The sequence below is a fragment of the Diadema setosum genome, chromosome 16, assembly GCF_964275005.1.
Source record: "Diadema setosum chromosome 16, eeDiaSeto1, whole genome shotgun sequence".
Taxonomy (NCBI): domain Eukaryota; kingdom Metazoa; phylum Echinodermata; class Echinoidea; order Diadematoida; family Diadematidae; genus Diadema; species Diadema setosum.
Genome location: NC_092700.1, coordinates 33,926,576 through 33,948,708, shown reverse-complemented (window position 1 = coordinate 33,948,708; position 22,133 = coordinate 33,926,576). Strand labels below are relative to the sequence as shown.

Below are 22,133 nucleotides of genomic sequence, written 5' to 3'. Positions count from 1 at the left end.
AGAAATTAGATTCCGTGACTATGCATAAATTCCAAACTTTATAAGCAATGAGAAGAGTGATTTGGGTCTAGAAAACAACAATTTACAAAAGAATATAATTTTATATAATCAGAAAGTAAAACAAACTCTGACAAACACATAACATTGGAGGTGAGAAGTAGACATACCCTGTGAAAGGTTTCTGAATAATATTCTACAAAACTATTGAAGACTACTTCATATCAACAGACTGCGATAGCAACTCTGATAACAATAATAATAACTCTGATGAAATAATAACTCTGATAATCCAACTGAAAATTCATAACTTCCGTGTGCTGCGCCAATTTCTAGCTTTGTACGGATGACGTAACAATGCAAGTAGAAGTAAACTGATCAATACACCATGTGGATTAAAAAAAAGGACAAACATTGTCTTCACATTCATAATGGATTGACAAGTTACGTCTAAATTACATGTACACATTTAATTGCATAAAATTATCTAAACAATAAGACAACAAAGTGCATTTTTATTTCATTTTCAAATCATTGGTCATTCCCTGTCAGCTAATTAGCGTAGATATCTTCAGAACATAATTTATTGAGGACCACCACTCTAAATTAACTTACACATCTGTTATAGGGCAGTATTGTTACCAACAGTAATGACGGGGCTTACTGTATTTTGCTTAATATCAAAAAGACTAAACACTTCCAGTGTCATAAAAGTATGCAGCAGTCGTTTTAACACTATCATTCCATTGCACATTGATTGTCACGACGCATTGTTAGGCAGCCATAATTGCAGTTCAAATATGGTCCAGAGCCTTCTCATGGCTTTTCGAGATTAAAAGCAATGGTCAATGAAGCTCTGTCCACTCCACTGTAGACACCTGTGCGCTTCAGATGATTTAGCAAATTATCCGCGAATTTGCGTAGGATACCTGTCAAATCTTTTTGAAAGGGCGTGTCCCCGGTGGACTCTGTGATATGGAACACAAAATGAGCGATCATCCGTTGCCATGGCTACAGGCGTCTACTGACAGACTGACACATTCTATGTGTTGACGATGCCTAAGTATACACACCCATAAAACACCCTCAACGCATCACTTTCGTGTGTGCAGGGAGGTGTGTGAGAGACCATCCTGTTGTGTGTATGCCAAGAAGCAAACGAAAACATCACATCAGTGATTTTTTGACCTTCTGACATGGTCGTAAAGAGGAAGACGAAGATCAATAGGGAATAGCCCATGTGCCCTAGTATAGTCTGTCAACGTAACATTCGCTCATCATACTGGAAGCCACTGAGAGTCGATGAAGAAAAAGGCGATTTATCGCTGCTGTTCACCTAGTACCTTGCAACGTCGCATTCATCCATGTCAATAATTTTCATCAAACCTGACATTCCGGATTTGCCACAAGCAAACCGAGTTGGTCAAGTTTTCAAGACAATAGATTCGAACAATTACGCACCCACGATGATGCAGTATAATTACTTAACTTAAAGATGACGAAGCAGTGCGTCTATAGTGAGGGAAAATAAGTCAGCTTCTTTTTCCTCACGAATCTATGGTCCATGGAATCGAACCGATGATTGGTCCGAATTATCCACCAACGTAGATTGCCCAAGTATACCTGTTGGTCCGCCTACCGCTCCACATTGCCTTAGCCGTTGCTACTGGTGACAGGAATGGATGCGAGTTGTGGTTGTCCATCCAGAGGGTCACGAGGTCGAAGGTCACCTCTCTAACCCCGCGTAGGACAGGTCATGGTCGATGAAGCCATATTTTCGTAGAGCATCAGAAGCCCTTTTCACGTGTTCATCGATGATTTCCCTATGTCTGTCCGAGAATGGGTCGAAGGTTGTCGGATCGTTACCACCGGGGTATCTGGCTTTGCGATGGAAGTCACCCTCCGGATGGGCCTCCATGCAGTCCAGGCGATCGTGGTCGACGGGGAAGTCGAGGAAGCGGAGCAGCTGAATGATCTGATTGCGGAGGTCAGACTTGAGGTCCTCGTAAAACAGCACGCGGACGTTGTTGCGCGGGAGCCATGATGTGATCCGGTCTTCCCAAGATATGGAAGCACTCTGAATAAATCTGTCCCATTCTGGAAGAGAACAATGAAAGTAAACGTAGTAGAGAAGATGCAAGCTTCAAAGAACGATGTCTAGGGTTTGAACGTTATCAGCATGATTCCGCCTGCTTTGATATTTCCCTGTAAAACATACGGACATAACTAGTGTGCATTAAAGTTGAGGTATTCGGGAAGAATGAAGGTGATAATGGTGTTATTTACCCAGGGTAGTCTCTTCACAGTTAAGACTGCTCTTCCAGAGGGCCCTGCCATTTAGTACTGTAAGTTCCCCAGCACTGCCAGGTACTTTTCTATGCACCTTTGTCAAGAGGGGCATGATTGTGGACATAACTCTCTGAACACCTTGTAGATTTGCGTGATCTTTCAACAATTCGTTACATGTCATATGATTGGTGCTACATAACAATGTTACTGTACCAAGAAATTCTTTGTTTGTTAAATTCCCCTCTATAGGCCGCATCTTATCACCGAGTACCTACACAAATCAGTGAATTCTGCTTCTGCGGCAGCATAAACTGCAGCAAGGAGGCGACTTGTTAACACTCACCAAGGTTACTATTTATGATGGGAGGGCGAGACGACCGGAATCTAAACCTTCGCGAATTTTAAGAAGCTGTCTTTTCGCCTTCGCGTTCTAGAAACGAGGCGCCACGGTGCGTTCAAACAAGTCCCCTTCTTGTAATATCTTTGTAAATGTCAAATATTTACGTACTTTCGGACTTGAAGTAGGTCTCAGTTGCCCACCCCGTGTGTCCTGCGTTGATCAGGTTCGCGTAGGAGAGCAGCGTGTTGTAGGGATTCCTTACAATCACAATGGCACCCTGGTAGTGAGCCGTGGATTTCGCTGAGCCCGTATCGTGCGTTTTGATCACCAGCGTGTTGCGCATGGCGGGATTAGCGAACTCCCCTCTGAAACCTTGAAAGAAGAGAATGAGTTGGGTTGGGTCAGGGAGGTGTAAGAAAAGGAGAGACAACTCGTTCGTAATTCATGCAAGCACATGTTTGGTTTCAAAGCGTTACAATGGGATGTCTAGCATTCCACTATACGCTTTGAAGTCATGCTCTGCACCGCTCTAGTTGCAAGGCGAAGTTCGGAGACGAAGAACGCATTTTACCTCTCGTTGAATTACAAGCTTTATTCCCCAGTAAAATTTTAAATGAAATACTCGAATTGATTAAGAGTAGTTTAAGAAAGAATTCAATGTTATAAACATGTATTTCTAGTTTCTTCGTAATGCGCAAATCGAGATGAAATGAAAATTAGGCCCTCTTAAAAACCTAATATTTTTCTATAGTGCGCACATTTCCGCAAGTTAGTTTTCTATCCTTTAATCTGGGATATTTTGATCTTTCAAATAAAGTACTCCGCTAAAGCGTGCACCAGCGTGCTTTTAAACTATTTGCTGTTAAAATTGTCAGTTTTACACTGCATTTTGATTCGCTGCTCCAATTCAAGGTACGCAAATTCATTGTTGCCATCACATTGAAAGAGAGAGAGCGAAATGCAGTAGGGGTAAGTATTTCTAGATGTGAGAGCGCTAGTCTCGATTATTGATGCTCTCTTTTGTCAAAGCACCTGATTTCCACCTGTAGTTAAGCGCATAACTTCTCGGCGGTGCCGCGCATCCTTCAAAGGAGAGCAGGAGTTGTCTCTCCTTTTCTTACACCTCCCTGGTTGGGTAAAGGGGGAGGTGGGGGGGGGGGGGCAATGGAGAGGAAAATACATGTTTATAAGGATAGTTGGTTGGTGAAAGAAACATATTATAATCAAGTCTGTCGGCTCATAGTCAAGATGTTTATATCGCTTCTGAATTAATGCTCACTGAAATACGTCTGGGTTAATTTCTGTGCTTTTTTATCTCCACGTACAATAACAAATTGACACAAAGTATGCAAGAAAAAAAAATCAGTGCAAGGATTTCCAGGATTTGAATAAAACTGTCACTGATAACATAACAATAAACTTGCGACATTGCAATGCACATTATAATCATACGTACACAAGGGGAACAGCAATACAGCAGACCGATAGCATATAAATGCAAAGTTTGACTATGGGGTCCCCAACATACCTTTACATACACTATGCCATTACCATGATAAAATCACCATATACGTTAACATAAGTTTGCCACTTATACGTTTATATAGTGACAGGGAGAAGGCTGAACAATCAAGACATACGCTCCAAGTTTGCAGAAAATCCCGTTTTTGAAATTATTGGGGCTGCTGCAAAGTCTGACAGCTACTCTCCAATAGCTACCGAGGCATGTTGCTGAAATTTTGAAACGTTTGCCGAGAATCCTATTCGGAAACAAGTGCATTTTGCAATGCTAAGGTATCAATACTACAGTTTGAAGATGAAGGTCAAGTGTAGTTTAAGAAGAGAAGCAGACTGGTACCTGTAATTAGTTATCTTTCCGATCATGACACCTTATTCTAAACAGGTATTTTATGAGCCCTCTTACCTCCAGCGAGGAGATGTTTGTCCCGATAAACGCTTCCCGTCAGGACTCCCGACGCCCTCTCCAGCAGGTATCGGACCCAGGTATTCCCGGAGCCGGGAACGCTGGCCAGGGCGATCATTGGACGAGACATACGTTTCGTGAAGTCAGCGTTCCGGCAGATGTCAAAAGACACGTTCTTCACTATAGAGGTGAAAAAAAAAACCCCACATACACATAGACAAAACAATGAATGAAGGGAATAGAGTAGACAATTCTTGTTTACTTTATTGCATATTATCATGAATGGGAATCTGAGCTATGTTAATCAAAGGTGCTGATAAAATTTTCACTCCGTTGAAGCTTATAGACGACTTTTTACATAAGGACGTTTATCGTTATTAAATCACAAGAAGTGACGTCCTTATGGAGTTGGGACTGCAATGCGAAGATACCCAGGCCTGCTGTGTAGTAAGTGATGCATTACTATAAATAATGTTATGGACACGGGGGGGGGGGGGAGGGGGAGGTAGAGAAAGAGAGTGAAATGATCAACCCACGATCGCTTGAATTAAATTGGTACATTAAAAACTTGAGTGAAAATGTGAAGTAGTGCTCGTGATTCAAACGCTATTGGTTGTCCCATGGACCTACAACTATGTTTGGACCCATAATACCATGGTTGCCCTTGGTGTAACTTTGACCAACGTTCGTGTATAATTCTTCAGTAGGGGATAGGACTTCCTCAACTCTACTACTGATAAATGCCGGATGGAGTTAAATCCTTTGATGACAAGACGCTCTATTTCCCAATGTCTTTTAACACCTTTACAATCATTTCACGTTGTTTGTATATCTCTTCACTAAACAATCGCCATTAAGGGTCAAGTGTTTGAGTCCAGGAGCCGGTGATCCTATTGACCCTTTCACTTATAAACCCTGAGGAAGTGGACAACAGTCAGGGTAACGCATTCCCGATTCTCGTTCCGCTAGAAATGCGATCACATTTTATTATAATCAATGAGTTTGGTTAATACACGACAAACTAAGGGTGTTTTTTTTTTCGTTTTTTGTTTTTTTTTTCTCCCTCTGTACAAATGTAGATTAGCAGTTGCGATGTATACAAATTTCATTTGTACAGAGGGAGACGAAATGACTAAAACTCACACCCCATATTTCACCTCTTTACTTAATAATCTCTTTCTTTCATAGCAAACTTGCCGACACATGATTTTTATCTATACTGAAGGAAACAAAATGTCCGTATTTCTGAGATTGATATAAATCTGTTATACTGGCAATGGATCAAGAAATTGTACGCACAACAAGCCAGGGCAAACCAGCACTAAACGACAGTGCTGTATACATTTAGTTCAGATGATGTCTAATATCTACCTTTCCCGGAAAGGCTGGATTTAAAAGCTGACTTTTCTTTCCTTGCGTGTCTTTTATTTATTTTTTTTTTATATTGAAACCATATAGGCCTACAATTTTTGGAAACACTATCCAGGTTGTATACCTCAACAGTCCACTGCAGTATTCACAAATACTGTGTATCGTAAGGAGACAATCATGGATTTTGTGTATTAAACTAAAATGAACTCGTCATCACACGTCAAAGGCATCACCGCATTCTCATCGATCTCTTCCTTTCAACTGCTAAGCATTGATTTCTTTTTCTTCTTTTTTTGTGCCATTTCTTCTTTACATATGGGCACTATTGTCAGATGGTTCATTTTTCCAATATTTCATGCCCAGCGCACTCAAAGTCCATATATATATATAGTCATTTCAATTTGACCAGTGCACTTTACACTGTCGAGCGAATTAAAGTGCGGACATAATGTCAACTGATAATGATGCGACCGCTCATAGCTTATTAGCCAATGTTTGTCGACAGAAAACAGAAAGAAAAAATCTTCGCGTTTACACATATGAAAAAAAAAAACCTCCAAAAATTATCTGCTATAAGTTTATCAAACAAGCTGCCCTAAATTCCAAAGTCTGAACAAGGAGGGACGACCGCTGATAGTCAATATTCGCTTTGGCTCTACAGTGTGTTCTGTGTTAGGTGGACTTAATTGCTTGAATGTGAAGAAAACTTACTGAAGGAGAAGATAATATTTTCTTCAAGACAGTCGAATCATAAGATTACACAGCCAGACGAAACCGTCTTTTGTTGTCGTATACCTCACTATATATATCTAATTTATGTAAAACAAGCTGATCACTTAAAAATGGCACTTTTATATAGCACGATGCAATTATCTTACCTCATCTCATTTTTCACTAGACGCCGAGGTAAACAATTCATTATCATTCATCTGTCATGGTCATAATGTTAGCGCTATCAAAATTATTATCCGATATCGCGATTAATTCCACATCTTTATTTTAACCTTTGGCTATTTTTTTATTTATTTATTTATTTATTTATTTATTTATTTATTTATTTATTTATTTATTTGTTTATTTTTATTATTATTATTTATTTATTTATTTATTTATTTTTTTTTTTGGGGGGGGGGGAATGGTCGTTGGTACAGTGCACACGGTTAAAACGAAATTCCGGTTACAACGAAGTAATAATTCAGGCTGTAACATTGTCCGGTCTATGTATTTTCATTGTTTATTTGTTCGGTTATGACGAAATTGCGATATAAAGACTGGAAATTGCCAGTCCCGAGGACTGCGTTATATCAACGGGAGTCCACTGTATAGAGATAATTCTACTTCCACAGTACCTCTTTCGCCTATACCACGTCTATTGCCATTTTATTGTAAAGTACGTATAGTCACAGAGTGCCTTATAGCACACTTTCTATTTATTCTGATTGCCCATTCCCCCACCTGTTTGTATGGCCCGATCACAGTGCTCAGAAGATCACTCATCATGATTTTGCTGATAATTAAGTGTATCAAGTTTCCCAATTATTCTTCCCAAGGTTTGCCAGGGCACGATCTTCTTGATGTATCACGTACGTATTAATTTCCCTCACCATCTCAGATGTCGGGTCATCAAAATAATGGTTTCACTCATATCGCTGTCTGCATGTTTCACTTTCTACTATTCCTTGCTTTACAGTAACAATCTAGGCATTGCAAAAGGGTCTTGTTCGCTTTTGCCTGTGATCATATATTTCCCCTGAAATCGACATTTGAATGGGATTTATAAGAAATCTAATCAGTATAATTTGCTTATAATGATTTGACACTTTAAACTTTTTTTTTGTGTTCTCTCTTGTCAATGTCCGACAGGACAAATAGGCACCACACATGCATTTCTTCTTTCCCCCCTCATGTTCCTCTCTTTGTAAATACCCCCCCCCCAACTCATCATTTATTTGCAAGCATATAGATTGTGTGCACGGGGGTTGCAACGATTTTCAAGCTTTAAGCTTATGTTGCAATTCCTTTGCGTGTTCGTTACCTTGAATAATGTAGCTCTCTTAGAGTTGTATACTATTTCTGTAACTGCTTCTTATCAATGTATACTTATCGTATTATATTCTGTCTTGGCTATATGAGATGTACTTGCATACATTTTGTATGCACTCCTATTTTGTGAACACGCATGAAATCTTGAATAAATAAATGAATAAATAAATAAATGCAATACAATCTCTCTCTTGCTCTATTCATTTTGTGTGTAGTTTTTTTTTTTTTTTGATGTTGCACATTTCTATGACATGCATGATATTATAAGCGATGAAAGACTTCGGGTAAAAGTGCAATTCCTCCAAATATTCAAGTCTGCTTTGCTATATTATTTTTATTATTATTATTATTATTATTATTATTATTATTATTATTATTATTATTATTATTATTATTATTATTATTACATCATTATTATCATTATCATTATTATTTATCATTATTACTATCAGTCTTTATCTATAATCATCTTCCACGTACTCGTACTTTTTGATCTGTTTCAATTTGGTCTGTTTCAAATCATTTCCGACCTCCATAATGTTCAGAACTCATAGGTCTACATGCAAATCCTACAAGTTTTATAGCTTTTCTTAGGTTTCTTTCATGTTTTTTTTTCTCTACAGTCTCTACATGTATGTATCTCTGTCTCTCTCTGTCTGGTTTATTATTTTTTTTTTGTATTTGAAATATCAGCAAATGACCGAAAATTAATGTACACGTTTTCCTGGATTATGCTCATGAAATGTGTTTTGTGCATGTTGTGTGCTTTAGTTATACTCCAAAGTATTGTTTATTTTTTGAATGATATAAAAATAAACAAGATTAAAAACCGAAATAGAGTAACATCAAACAGACCATACGGTAGACATGTTGTATCAAGCTCGGATGTTGTAAGAACTTCATGTGAATGGTGTCTAAATCCAACAAGTCTTTGCGAAGCAGTGTTATGAGTAGCAACTACACACTTATGCAAATAAGGTAGATAAGATGACGCGAAATCAAAGCGAAAAATTCTGACTTTCGCACCGAAATTGCGTTATGCTGAATTAAGTTGTGTTGAGAGAAAAAGAAGGGGGGGGGGGGGAAGGATGGGGGGGGGGGGGCAGTGTTCAAAAAAATGTACGATGGTAATAATTGTAATATTAATAATATGTCTATAATCTGGCTAACAATGTCATGATGATTTCCACTGGAGCCTTGATGCTTATGTCATCAAAACTTGAGGTTCCGTTGTGCGTTTGTAACTATGTGTGTGTGTGTGGGGGGGGGGGGGGGGGGATCGTGCTAAAGCTTTAAATCTCGAGTAGGCGGGATTTAGAAAGAATTGCTATAGAAACCGGATGAAGATTTCTTGCCATTTAGATCACCTATTTTTCGGTTTCATTCTTACTACAATGAACTGTATACCGTTGTGAAATAGAGATAGACTTGTGGGAAAATTTCTTGAAGAAGGAAGTGATAACTCTATATCGATTCTGGGATAATTCAGCAGTTCTTGCCTACTAGGCTACGTCGACATCAAACAAAGACACATTAAGAAAATCACCGGAATTGAGAAAATATAAGGCTACGTCGACACGAATCAAGAAACATTGAGAAAATAACCGCAATAGCTCAGATTCATGTCCCATTTTCTGTTACACTTTCAGTCTTTTCTCTCGGTGATTTAGCTCCAATCTGATTATGTAGTAATATACAATTATCGTTATGTTCTGTTATGTTATATGTTACGTTATGTTATATTCTTCTCCTCCTTGTCTTCATTTCCCTTTTTTTTCTTCTTTTCTTTGTTCTTCATTTTCTTCTTCTCCTGCCTCTAACCATTTCGTTCTCTTCTTGTCTTTTTCTTCTTCTTTCAAATTCTCCCTCTCCTTCTAGTCTGACTATAGATCCTACTTCTTATACTTTTGTCTGCTAGCACTTTTGCAGCTATACCACCACTTTATCGTCACTATCCTGAAAATTTGTTGGTTGTATGGAAAATCTTCTATCTCATGTATGTTAATCATATTCTGCCACGTGCTTGATCGTGCACTAAAAAAATAATGAAATCGTCTTTAAGATATAGCAAGGTGAAATCACTCATATTGTCATGTCACTGGAGTTTTGTAGAATACAAACACACATCATTACAAGCATCTCAGTTACATGCACCGTGTACTCTTCTGCATTGAATTATGTAATAATAATGGCTATACCAGTATAATCTTTCATTACTGGGTTCGGGTTGCACTTTTGTTGATTCGCACATCGCCTTTAAAAGTAGCAAAGTACCATTAAATGTTCTGTTTATCTAACGCACCTATATTGAGACAAACAACATAAATATACCAGCCATATTGTTTTACTCCAATCAGAAAGTCTCTAGAAATACAAATTGCTCTCTCTCCCTCATTTATTCTTTGCTTTCTTCTTCTTCTTCTTCTTCTTCTTCTTCTTCTTCTTCTTCTTCTTCTTCTTCTTCTTCTTCTTCTTCAGTTCTTCTTCATTGTCGTCATCTTTTTCGTCATTATCTTTTCCTTCCTCTGGCCCTTCGATCGTCTGCTGACCACTTTTTGTGGTTCTTTTTTTCCCTCCCCTTTCACCTTCTTTTTCTTGTTCATCTTGTTCATCTTCTTCTTCTTCTCCTTCTCCTTCTTATACTGCTTCTCTTGCCCTAACTTCTGTAAGTTCCTATTCTGTCTTCTTCTTATCTTTATTCATCACAATCTCTTTCTTCTGCTTCTCATTTTCTACTAATCTTCAATACCTTCTCCGTCAGTACCCGTCTCCCAATGCCTCGGCATTCTTCGTTTCCCGATCACCCCTTGTCCCTTTGACCTTCTTCTTCATCCAACTCACTCTACCCTCTTCTCACCCTCCTCCCTTTCTCTCCCCTTTTCCCATTTCATTCCCTCTCTTTTCATCCATCCCACCCTCTCTTTCTTTCTCTCCTGCACCCTTCTTATTTTCTTGTTTTTGATCGTCACATCCACTTCACAAGGCAGCTCACGTGTATCGAGTTCGACAGGTAGTAGCGGGGAGAGCTCTGACATCAAGTGATGGGTCAGTGGTAGTGATCGCGGCGAGCCGAGGATGTCTTCAGTACTTACCATAACAACGCGACATGGACGTGCTCCCTTCAATACGTGGTAGCCGGAAGTCGCAATAGTATCAGACTGGGAGACTTCACGAAGAGGATTGTGGCGAGATTAAAGGGAGAGTTCGAACTTTCATCGCAAGGGATTCGCAGTGTTTTGTCGGCAGTTCCATGACATTTGCTCCTGCGACAATTGCTCCAATGAAATATCTGCATGCTTAGCCAAGTATAAATTCTACCCACAGAAATAACCCTAATCCTAATCCTCACATCAAACTACAAACCTAAATCCTATGATAAACTTAACCCTAACCCAAATATCGTATTACCACTGTTGGCTGGTTGTCGCGAGATGTTTCACATCCAAGACGGAGGAATGATCATGTCTGCATTCCTTTCCTTTTAAAGACATTATTTACCATTTGCAGAAGAAACAAAAATCTAACTTTATTGCTTCAAACAATTAAGGGCGAGTTAGGGATAGAAACAGCCAATGTAAATATGTAAATCAGCATAGCCAATGTTAAGTATTGTTAAACATACAAAATTTGAATAAAAGTTATAATAAGAATGTTTCTATAAACCGTCTACATTTATGGTTTAGCGGGGAAAATAGTGATATCTTCTTATATTTTAGGCTTTATTGCGAAATTTTTATATGTTAGGGTGTTCTGTGATACAACTGACCAGCACATATGCATCAAATATGCTATCTACCTTGAATACTTTGGAAATCACTGTTTTCAACGGTAAACAGTACCTTTTTAGGAATGGCATCATCTTTCATTTTTCGAGAGCTTTTGTTTTATTTGTAAAGCTGACCTTAATTCTGAAAAAAAAAAACAGTTAAGATAAGGACGGAAAAGAAAAAAAAAAACTTTGAGTTGCATTACCGATCACTTTAAAATATACATACACGTACTTACACTGTATATTGTACACAGTGTGTAATATCTTTTGTATATTTTTGCACAAACCAACGACCTTCTCATTCAGTTACTTACTTATCAATTTACAATTACCCATATTAACACATAGGCCTATATCCTTGAATATCAATGGATTATATCAACTGCACTAGATAAACGAAATGGAAAATGATGATTTCGATCACCGTTTTTCCTTCCCTTCTCAAATGTCGGTTTCTGATGATGCACGTTGATGTATCTTCACAGTTAAATTCAAATCCCCATGCGACTTGATGTAGCTCTAAAAGGTCGTGAGAATGACTTTTTTAACGTCTGGATTCTATCACAATCCAACTGACTCAATTCAATGTGAGCGTGTTAACATCGTTTTGCTGCTCAACTTCGGCGCGTAAGGGAGAAAAACAACAAAAACACCTGTATGATCCCTTTGCTCTGTTCCTTCCTGGTTGACACGGTCAATAATGTTCACAAGGCCGAGGCATCTCCTATCTCACCCTCACCGACACTTTCTGCCTGGCTAAGCGATCAGAGCGCTTGGTTGCTACACCGAATGACATGAATGGTGTCATTAAATTAGCCTGCAAAGCTAACACAATTTACATGATAGGCAACATCGAATTGATGATATTGCGGGTATACGGCGAGATCGGACGAGAGGCGGACGGATGTATTCTGTCAGCGTGAAACGTTGGTGAAGAGAGGCGGACGGGCAAGCGTTGGCGAGTGTCGTGCGGAAGACAGACCGGGGTTCTAGACATGATTCGAGACTGAGGGGCAAGTTCATAGGAGGAAGCCGAGGGGATGTTCATTTGAAATATGGAATACATGCAGGAATGATATACTTCTTTTTCACAAGGTTTATGCATTTTTATTGTAATTGTTTAGTCCGCATGAAAATTGCTTGTTTCCCCCTTTTCCCCATCTGGATCTCATTTCATACTGAAAGATGATATGATGACACTTTTAATTGCTATAATGGCAACTCTTTGTAGCAACAGCCAATCTTGAAGCAGTATTCTTGTCATTACCAAAGCACTTGGCATTGCAGCAAGAGCTGCTATTGTAGCAACTCATGAAGCAGACCCTCTGTGCATTCACTGGTAGTATTGCAAATATTATTTATATTACACGATGATCCTTAATATGTTTAGGATGTACATCATAACTCAGTAACCAGTTAGTAACACCAGTTCAGATGAACCAGTTAAAGGGATAGTATAGTTTTGGTTGAGAGGATTCAGATTTTAACTTTGTGCGAGATAGGCCGCAAATTAGAAACCATTTATGAAATATTAAAGAGCATATTGTATTATAATTCTTTTATCTACTTTGTGTGTTTTTGTGGTCCCTGAGTTACGGTGGTTACTGAGTTACTGAGTTTTTGTGGTTACTGAGTTATGATGTACATCCTAAACATATTAAGGATCATCGTGTAATATAAGTAATATTTCCAATACTACCAGTGAATGCACAGAGGGTCTGCTTCATGAGTTGCTACAATAGCAGCTCTTGCTGCAATGCCAAGTGCTTTGGTAATGACAAGAATACTGCTTCAAGATTGGCTGTTGCTACAAAGAGTTGCCATTATAGCAATTAAAAATGTCATCATATCATCTTTTATGAAATGAGAGGAACTCCAAGTATATTTGGTGAAAATCGGTTTTGAAATGACTGAAACATAAAAAAAAAACACATAAAGTAGAACAAAGTGATCTTAGAGGGGATGGCAAGTATACCGATCAGTGGGAATGCTGAGGGATGATTGTTCCAATCCTTGTGGGATTCATTTAAGAGTACATTATGTATCTATTGTTGTGTGAAAATTGTTTGCTTCAGAATGGGTGGTCTCATATTCAAGTAATGTGCAGTATAATGTTTTTCAGGTTAGCATGCCTGTACAGTGACGGGGCATTAAACTGCACATTACTTGAATATGAGACCGTTCTGAAGCAAATAATTTAATTTAAATTTAATTTAAATAATTTAATTAAACCACTCACATAAAATATTACAGAGCTAACAATTCTAAAAGGAAATTTAAAGTGTATTTGATGAAAATCGGTTTTTAAATGGCTAAGATATAGAACTAAAGTGGTCCTAATAAAATGTGGGACCAACCTTTTATTAAGACCACTTTGTTTTACTCTGTGTTTGTATACCTCAGCCATTTCAAAACCAATTTTCATCAAATAAACGTTGAGTTCCTCTTAGAACTGTACGCTCTTTAATATTTCATAAAAGTGGTTTCTAATTATCTCACATAAGGTTAAAGCCTTAATCTCCAATGGAACCAAAACTACACCATCCCAGTGTGTTAAACCGGTGCGTTTCCGTTTCGATTTGATTTGCATCGTATCCGAAGTGACATCGATTATCTACTTACTCTGCATGAGTTTCGCATACCTTTTGCGGAAATGGTTCGACAACACAAAGGACCTTGAAAAGTTTGGATACATTCAAATTGTCAAATTTCCGCTGCGTATCGGAGTGATATTGCCAAAAAAAAAAAGAAAAAAAAAGTTAACCCATGGGAAATTCGATTTGGCAACATATCTATGGAGACGGCATCGATATCGTACTGGATGCATTGTTCGAGGCCACGAAACCAAAGTGCGAGTTGCATACTAAAAATGCAATGTATAGGCAGTTGATAGGGTAGAAACGTAAGGGAAACGCGTGCATTTCAACATAAGTTCAAAACTCGAGAATTGAACCGACATAGGACGAAGTATTGTTGCGACCTACATAGGTATAACTTCTAACCTTGAATACTCATTGTATCATCAATCGCAACCTATTGCTATACATCATCATCATCATCATCATCATCATCATCATCCCCCCCCCCCCACACACACACACTTCAGTTAGTCTGCAGGCTTCTGCAGCGTTCAGCTTTATCAGAGCGTAAAATTTCCCTTTAACGGAGTGGGTCTCGATTCGAGCACATTGACGTATCGGAAGACTGGTCGAATAACGGCTTCTGGGGAAAAAAACGGCCATAAGTAACCATAGCAACGAGAGAAACACGACTGATGGAGATGAAACGGAGACACAGTCCTGAGACAGGGTTAATGCAAAGCGACTTATAGCTAATCAAAGGGGGCCAGAGAAACCGGTCAATCAAGCGGAGCAGCCAATGACGAAAGCTGACTGGAGACGATTCTACGAGATTCAGCTTACGAACAAGAGTCAAGAATGTACAAACACATAGATAAAATTATTAGACATATGCAAAGGCCATGTTTGCCATTCAAAGTTGATGCGAAGAATGTTTGTCTGTTTTATCTATTTTCCATCTGAGAAGATGGCTGGATAGCCCAATTCAGCTCTACTAGCTTGTCTTTCATGGGGTCCAGTTTGATGCAATGGGAGACCACTGAACAGGGGTAAACACCTTGCTCTTTGAGGTGAATGAATTAAGTGGAATCTTTTACGTGCATGAGTTGTGTCTCTTTCACGTACGGGACCGCCATTTTTATCCGAGGGGCAGAGTGTTTTGCTTCTAATAGGGGACGATATCATTACACACAACATTGCTCAGTCCAGACTCGGGAATCGAACCCGGGTCCTTTGGATCTTGAAGTAGACACGCTACCGACTGAGCCAAATCACCACCTATGAAGGATGCAACACAAAATGTCAAAAAAAAAAGAAGAATAAATAAATAGATGGGTTTTTAGAGGTCCATTGGGACTTATAAGATGATGACATCTCTTTTCCAGGTGTCAATATACAAGGTTGCAACTTGACCCACTGTTTCTAGAAAACTTGTGAGACTCTTACACAACTTCTTTTAGGTTTGATTCTGATGAAATCTCCACCAAATCTGTTTGTCCAATTTGCCCTGTACGTTTAAATTGAATCTTAATGTGTTACGAAGTTGCACTTTGGCTCTACAAGTTTATTAGTTTGTCAGCATTTTCTTAAAATATATATGAAACGAATTTTAAATGTTGATTAAGGGCCTTCTCTCCAAGAATAGGGTTGAAATTACTGATAGAAATTAGTTTTGTTCGTTTTCTTCTTTTTTTTTTCCCTCCGCAATATCATATCATGTGTATTTTGCGCTATCTCAATCCACACTGTTGTTTACACGTGAATTGTATGGTGCGGCATGACATTATGCTTTAACGATCGTTTAATGATTAATTTGTCAATATGAATAGTCTAGTAGCACGTTCATGTAGGTGCCTGAGTATGCGCCGAGCACGTGCTAACCTATATAGGCATGCACCTGAACCAAATTTAACCAGGGAGGTGAGACTCACCTCCCTGACAAAACATTATGAAGTAGCACTTAACGATAATGATGATAGTATACACTTTCTAAATGTGCTCAAAGGCAGTCCTGCGTGACACTGTAGCAGTCATCGATGATGATTAGGAGTGAAGGGGGAAGGTTGTAACCTGTCTTCCAGCACAGGTACAGCGTCGGACCAGGTGGTAAAATCTGCATCAGGGGAGACCTTCACTACGGTAAACGCTCCCAAGCGTATATAGGGGGGACTCCCTAGCTGATGGCGGTCCTTGTTTAGTCGAGACGTGCCAGTCGCATCCAGCGTCGAGAAAAGAACATGGTTTGTTTGTTGTCAATTGCCGCAGTGTTAAACCGAGCGCCTGAACGATGTACCATGTAAAGGAGAGCGTGAGATAAACCAAGGTATCTCATTTTTTCTCCGGGTTATCTACAGTGCGGTCTCGATTATCCGGCGGTATGTTTTTCCAGATGTCTCTATCATCCGGACGCATTCATGCAGTAAAACAAAAAGAAAACAACAACAACAAAACAAAAACAAAAACAAAAACAAAAAAAAACAAAAAAAAAAAACAAAATAAAACAAACAAACAAACAAACAAACAAAAAACAAACAAACAAAAACAAAGCAAAACAAAGCAAAACAAAAACAACTACAACAACAATAACAAACAATTTCAAACTCAATTAAAACTCCTACAAAACTCACAGAATTTACCTTCAAAATTTCCAATTGAAACATGTTTGGAATTTTGTTTAGACACCTGTTTTCTTGAAATGTATTATTTATTATGATGGCCTGAGTCAGTTTTGTTTTTCAAAGTATTGTATTTGAAATTTTATGATGTTATTTGAAATATTATGATGCATTACGTGTTCAGATGAATATAATAATGTCTGATGTAGAATAATGAATATCCCATTGGGGAAAAAATGTTCGTAATTTTATATCAAAATGTTTCAATTTCAGAAAAGGCCGACCATAATCTCACGTAGGCTAGCATGACACCACTGTTGCCAGGCACGCTAAGCTGCTACTAGGTCGGCAGTTACATGTACATGTATAAACATAGTTCGTCTGTTGAGAATGAGAAGGACGGTAAGTTGTCCCGAACACTATGGGTTTAGAAGCAACTTAACGCCCTTATCATTCTCAACTGACGAGTTACTCCCATAAGCTATATCGTGCCAAATCTTTTATCCGGACGGGCGTTGCTGCTGGTCCCGACATGGCCGGATAACAAAGATTGGATCTTGCACTCTGCTCATCCGCCTCCTTCGGTTAATGGTATGCCTTGACATGTCTATCGGATTGACTCTATGAAAAGTCCCATTGATTCGAACCCGTCAAATGGGAAATCACTTTAATTCAATTTCACCATCTCTCGCTACACTCCAGTGAAATTAATTTCGAGCGAAAATTTTGGGGCAAAACATCACGTTCTCTTGAGGGGGGGGGGGGAAGAAGGGGGGACGGGAATTCATCACCAACCATCAGTACGCATACTATTATATCTGACTATTGCATAGAACTGTCTGTCCATTGCTCTACTACGGAGCAGTCAGCCGCCTTCACTCGGTTCTTCCCTGGACTACAAATTTGGCTTCTTCCCCGGGCATATTCCAGCATTTTTGTAACTGATTTCTCTAACAATGGGCGGCCATTTAGGTGGAGATCTTCTGGTGATGTCGTCTACCAGAGTATGTGGCAAATGGACATCACGGTCAAACCATTATAGGCGTCGTTTGGACACTTCTTCTCAGGTGGAGTTTTTTTTATAATATTGCAATGGACGTCGGAACGGGGGGCGGGTGGGTGGCTGGGCTGCAAGTATCGTATAAAAAATTAAGAAAAAATCGAGAAAGCACAAATGATAAAAAAGAAGGAAGATTACTTATCTCTCTACACTGGCTCCCCATTCATTATCGAATCATGTTCAAGTTACTGCTATTTGTTTTTCATTCATTAAATGGAACTGCTCCTCACTACAACTGTAGTTTGATTACCCCTTACAATCCTTCTAGGCGCCTTAGGTCTTCAAACTCATCTCTACTTGCCGTACCACAAGCTCACAATTCTTGGGGTGATCGATCATTTCTGTATGCTGGCCCATTCCTTTGGAATAGACTCCCACACAACATTCGCAATCTGTCCTCTCTAAGTGAGTTTAAGAGCTCACTTAAAACTTGGTTATTTAGACAAGCTTTTTCGTAAACATTTCCTTTATTCCTTTTCTCATACCTCCTTTTCACTGTTTTTTTTTTTTCTCTCTGCCTCTCTTTCTTGCGCCATGAGCATCTTTTCATGATGGATACCGGCGCATTACAAGTGTTCATATTATTATTATTATTACAATATGACCCATAACTTTCGGAGGGTTTCATCCTGAGATTCTACCCGTCGAACCGTCGAAGCGGGCAGACGGTTGGGGGGGGGGGGGGGGGGGGACGTAGGCCCTATCATCATGTACTCTTGAGCCCTCCCAGACTGCAGTCACCCCTCCCCACGCGCGCATACAAACTACGCGTGCATTATTCAAGGGAAACCAAACCCAAAGAGCAATGTGAATTGAGTGAAAGCAGCAACATTAGTAGAACACATCAGTGAAAGTTTGAGGAAAATCGGGCAATCGATGCAAAAGTTAAGAATTTTTAAAATTTTGGTGTTGGAACCGCTGGATGAGGAGACTACTAGGGTTATGTCGTATAAATGGCCAACAATAAAGAAAATGTAAAGAAAATTCCACAAAAATTCACTTTTCTAGCATAATTAAAGCGCACTTGACTAGCCGCTTTCAGAAAGCAGGTGGAATGATTGCTACCAATAACATATGTCAGTATCATGTTGATGGAATTTGTAATTTTCATGAAAAAAAAAGAAATTTTGTGGAATTTTCTTTACATTTTCTTTATTATTGTCCACTCATACGTCATAATCTCTAGTAGTCTCCTCATCAAGCGGCTCCATCACCAAAACTTTAAAAAAGTCATAGCTTTTGCATCGATAGTCCGATTTTCCTCAAACTTTCACTGATGTGTTCTACTAATGTTGCTGCTTTCACTCAATCCACATTGCTCTTTGGGTTTGGGATCCCCTTAAAATTACAAAGATTCCCCTTCATCCTATTTCATCATTCTTTCTCTTGTCAAGTTAGACGTACCCCATGAATGACTCGGAGGCATCTCATTTTGAATACGTGTGTGGAGGCCTGTGCCGTTTATCCGACTTTTCCCCCCATGCAGTCAATGTTTCACCAGAACGATCTCAAAGACAATTATCTTTTTTTTTTTCTTTTCTGCAACCCAATCTTCGGGCGTTGATCGTACAGCTGTACTATTTATTTGACTTAATATCTACCATTGAAGAACGATTGCACATATCATTTTTCTGTTTCTTTCATTATCAACAATGTACAGTGGACTCAAGTTCATATTATACACGAAGTCCTCGGCACTGGCACTTTTCTTTCACTATGTTGAAATTCCGTTGTAATCGAACAAATAAACAGTAAAAGAAATTATAATAGAGCAGATAATGTTGCGGCCTGAATTGTTCGTTGTAACCTAGCTTTCGTTATAACCGAGTCCGTTATAGCAGGAGTGCACTGTACGCCATTGTGATATCGCGTTTACACGTATAGATTAGGATGTGACATGGATTGTATACTTAAGACTCACTTATTGATTTATGTGTCAACAGTACGTCTAATAATTTACTCAGTATCCCAAATCAGATATCTTTAGATCGCCTCTGTACACAGCAGCAGCTGGTGCGATGAAGAAAAAAAACCAAAACAAAACAAAACAAAACAGCCGATTCGGGCGACACTTCTATGTAAAGTCGTTTTGCCATGACTTATTTTGTAAAAGATCATGTTCCCGCAGAATAGATCCAATTTTATTCTACAGATATTACCCCGTTTTTGTAAGTTGTACAGTAATTCAACTTTTGGTTGCGATACCATTGTCAAGTAACATTACTAACTGCCATAGAGGGCTCTTATGAACCATTTCATGCCATATCCCTCAAGAAAATCTAGAAAAATGGCTAATTCAAACCATGTGCCACGTCATTTTTTGTCAACCGCGCACCAGTAGAAAGGTAGAGGTCTTCCATAAAATTATACCGATAGCTCGTAACAAAAACAAGTCATTCTCATACAAGAAACTACTAGCATAATTCTGATAGTAACTCTGCGGTCCTTCTTCACGTGCATTAATAAAAACCTACGAATACACCTGCTGAACATGTCTAACAGCAGTTTTTTTTTTTTTTTTTTTTTGACCAAAGCCAATGCAAAGCAAATGGAAAAATGCAACACACTATCGCAATGTTTGTGCGGGTGAAGCTATACAACACCAATAATGCATTTAGTTACGTAAAATTTGCGCAGGGGGATTGAGAGGACAATGCGTGATGTTTAGGCATGACAATGCCCTCGTCTGCAGCACGACCCTCACTGTACTATTGTCACGATTGTGTGCATTAATCTTCCGCGCTGTCTTCAAGAGTGATTCTAATCCGGCACCACAGGCCTTTCACCCAAGGTAGGCCTACTACAATAATTACTAGTATACTCGGCGAGTAGTTACCCCAGATGCAACCTTTCAACACTCCATAGCGACGGCGTGGCTTTCCATTTTGAAACATATCGTAATGATAGAGAGATGACAGACGGTGAGGTAGATTACAAAGCAGACGGTACATGATGTCTGATGAGCTGAAGATATTGGCCTGCGTCGCCATTTAGAGGAAGCAGATTTTTTGACGAAAACATTAAAAGACAGTGTTGGTCTCTACTGCACGACAACAAGAAGGAAGCAAGACGAAGAGGATAATGATTTAATTGAGCAGACAGACTGTTCAAAGAAAAGGCCTTCGATGATATTTGAGATGACAATGTTTTTTAGATAAACACAAACCAAAACAAAACAAAAACTCTAAAATGATAATAATGATAATATGCAACTGTCAGACAAAATAGGCCTAGAACAGATCTGTTTTGCTGCGAGAAGAAGGCCTACTAATAAACAAATGGGTAGAAATTAACAGAAGGAGTAAGTCCTGGTCTAATTTAGTACAATGGTGTCGACATGTATCATACAAATAAAGTGATTTACCTTTGCGAACTTGGTCGATTGTTTGGTCATTTCTAACTGCTTGGAGTGCATGGCTTGCGAGAGAGTGACTAAGATTAACAGGGAGAATATCTCCAGAGGCATTTGCCCCGACGAGAGAGTCATTATCACCCGGTGCGATGCGGCCGATGGGTTGAGCAAGACGGGGAACGTCCGCCTTCGCGACATCGTCCCTCCACTGGCCAGGCCAAGGTAACTGCTGATGAGCGTTTCGCACGGCGTCGGCAATAAGAAACGGTGGTAGCGTCACAAATGGCGTCTTATGAAGGAGGAAAAGCAGTAAAATCGAAGACACGACGATCAACAACCACTGTTTACACCCTCGCCGTAAGACTTTCATGGTAAAGTTCCCTCCTGCTTAGGCGCTACGCGATTTCACGTCTGTACGATACGACTGTTCCATAGCTAGCGCAGACAATCGTCCTACAGTCACTAGCAATCGATCATCGATCAGTCGATTCGCCAGTGCTATTATGAAAATTCGTGACCGCCGCGCGCGACCGGATCACACTGCAGACGACAAAGCCACTCGGAAATCGATCTGAATAATTACTGCTTTCATTTTTCGCTTCCAATGAGCTGATACTCACAGCAAACCAAAGGAGGTCTGATTAAATCATTATTTATGACCACGCACGGAGGGTTGCAAATTACTCAGAACTAGAACTCCATTATGATGGCATAATGAACAGTCTTCGTCTTCTTTTACTTTAAACTACCATGCTGACGCTCCCTATGCAAACATAGATAGAGAGATAGATAGA

General features: G+C 39.3%; 1 protein-coding gene across 1 annotated transcript; it reads right to left on the bottom strand.

The window, feature by feature from the left end:
* Window positions 1–1,614: 1,614 nt before the first annotated feature.
* On the bottom strand, window positions 1,615–21,709 carry LOC140239837 (WSCD family member AAEL009094-like). Its single transcript, XM_072319659.1, has 4 exons — window positions 21,352–21,709; window positions 4,551–4,730; window positions 2,795–2,998; window positions 1,615–2,094 (listed from the first exon to the last, which is right to left on the bottom strand). Exons 1-4 carry the CDS (start codon window positions 21,707–21,709, stop codon window positions 1,724–1,726), a joined length of 1,113 nt encoding a protein of 370 aa, XP_072175760.1. The 3' UTR covers window positions 1,615–1,723.
* Window positions 21,710–22,133: the final 424 nt, after the last annotated feature.

What these genes read in the sequence shown, in the direction of transcription:
- LOC140239837 (XM_072319659.1), bottom strand. Translation starts at nt 21,709, where the DNA reads ATGAAAGTCTTACGGCGAGGGTGTAAACAGTGGTTGTTGATCGTCGTG. An exon ending in AATCGACCAAGTTCGCAAAG is followed by an intron (nt 4,731 to 21,351) that starts GTAAATCACTTT and finishes TCACCTCTATAG; the next exon opens with TGAAGAACGTGTCTTTTGAC. An exon ending in GACCTACTTCAAGTCCGAAA is followed by an intron (nt 2,095 to 2,794) that starts GTACGTAAATAT and finishes GTTCTCTTCCAG; the next exon opens with AATGGGACAGATTTATTCAG.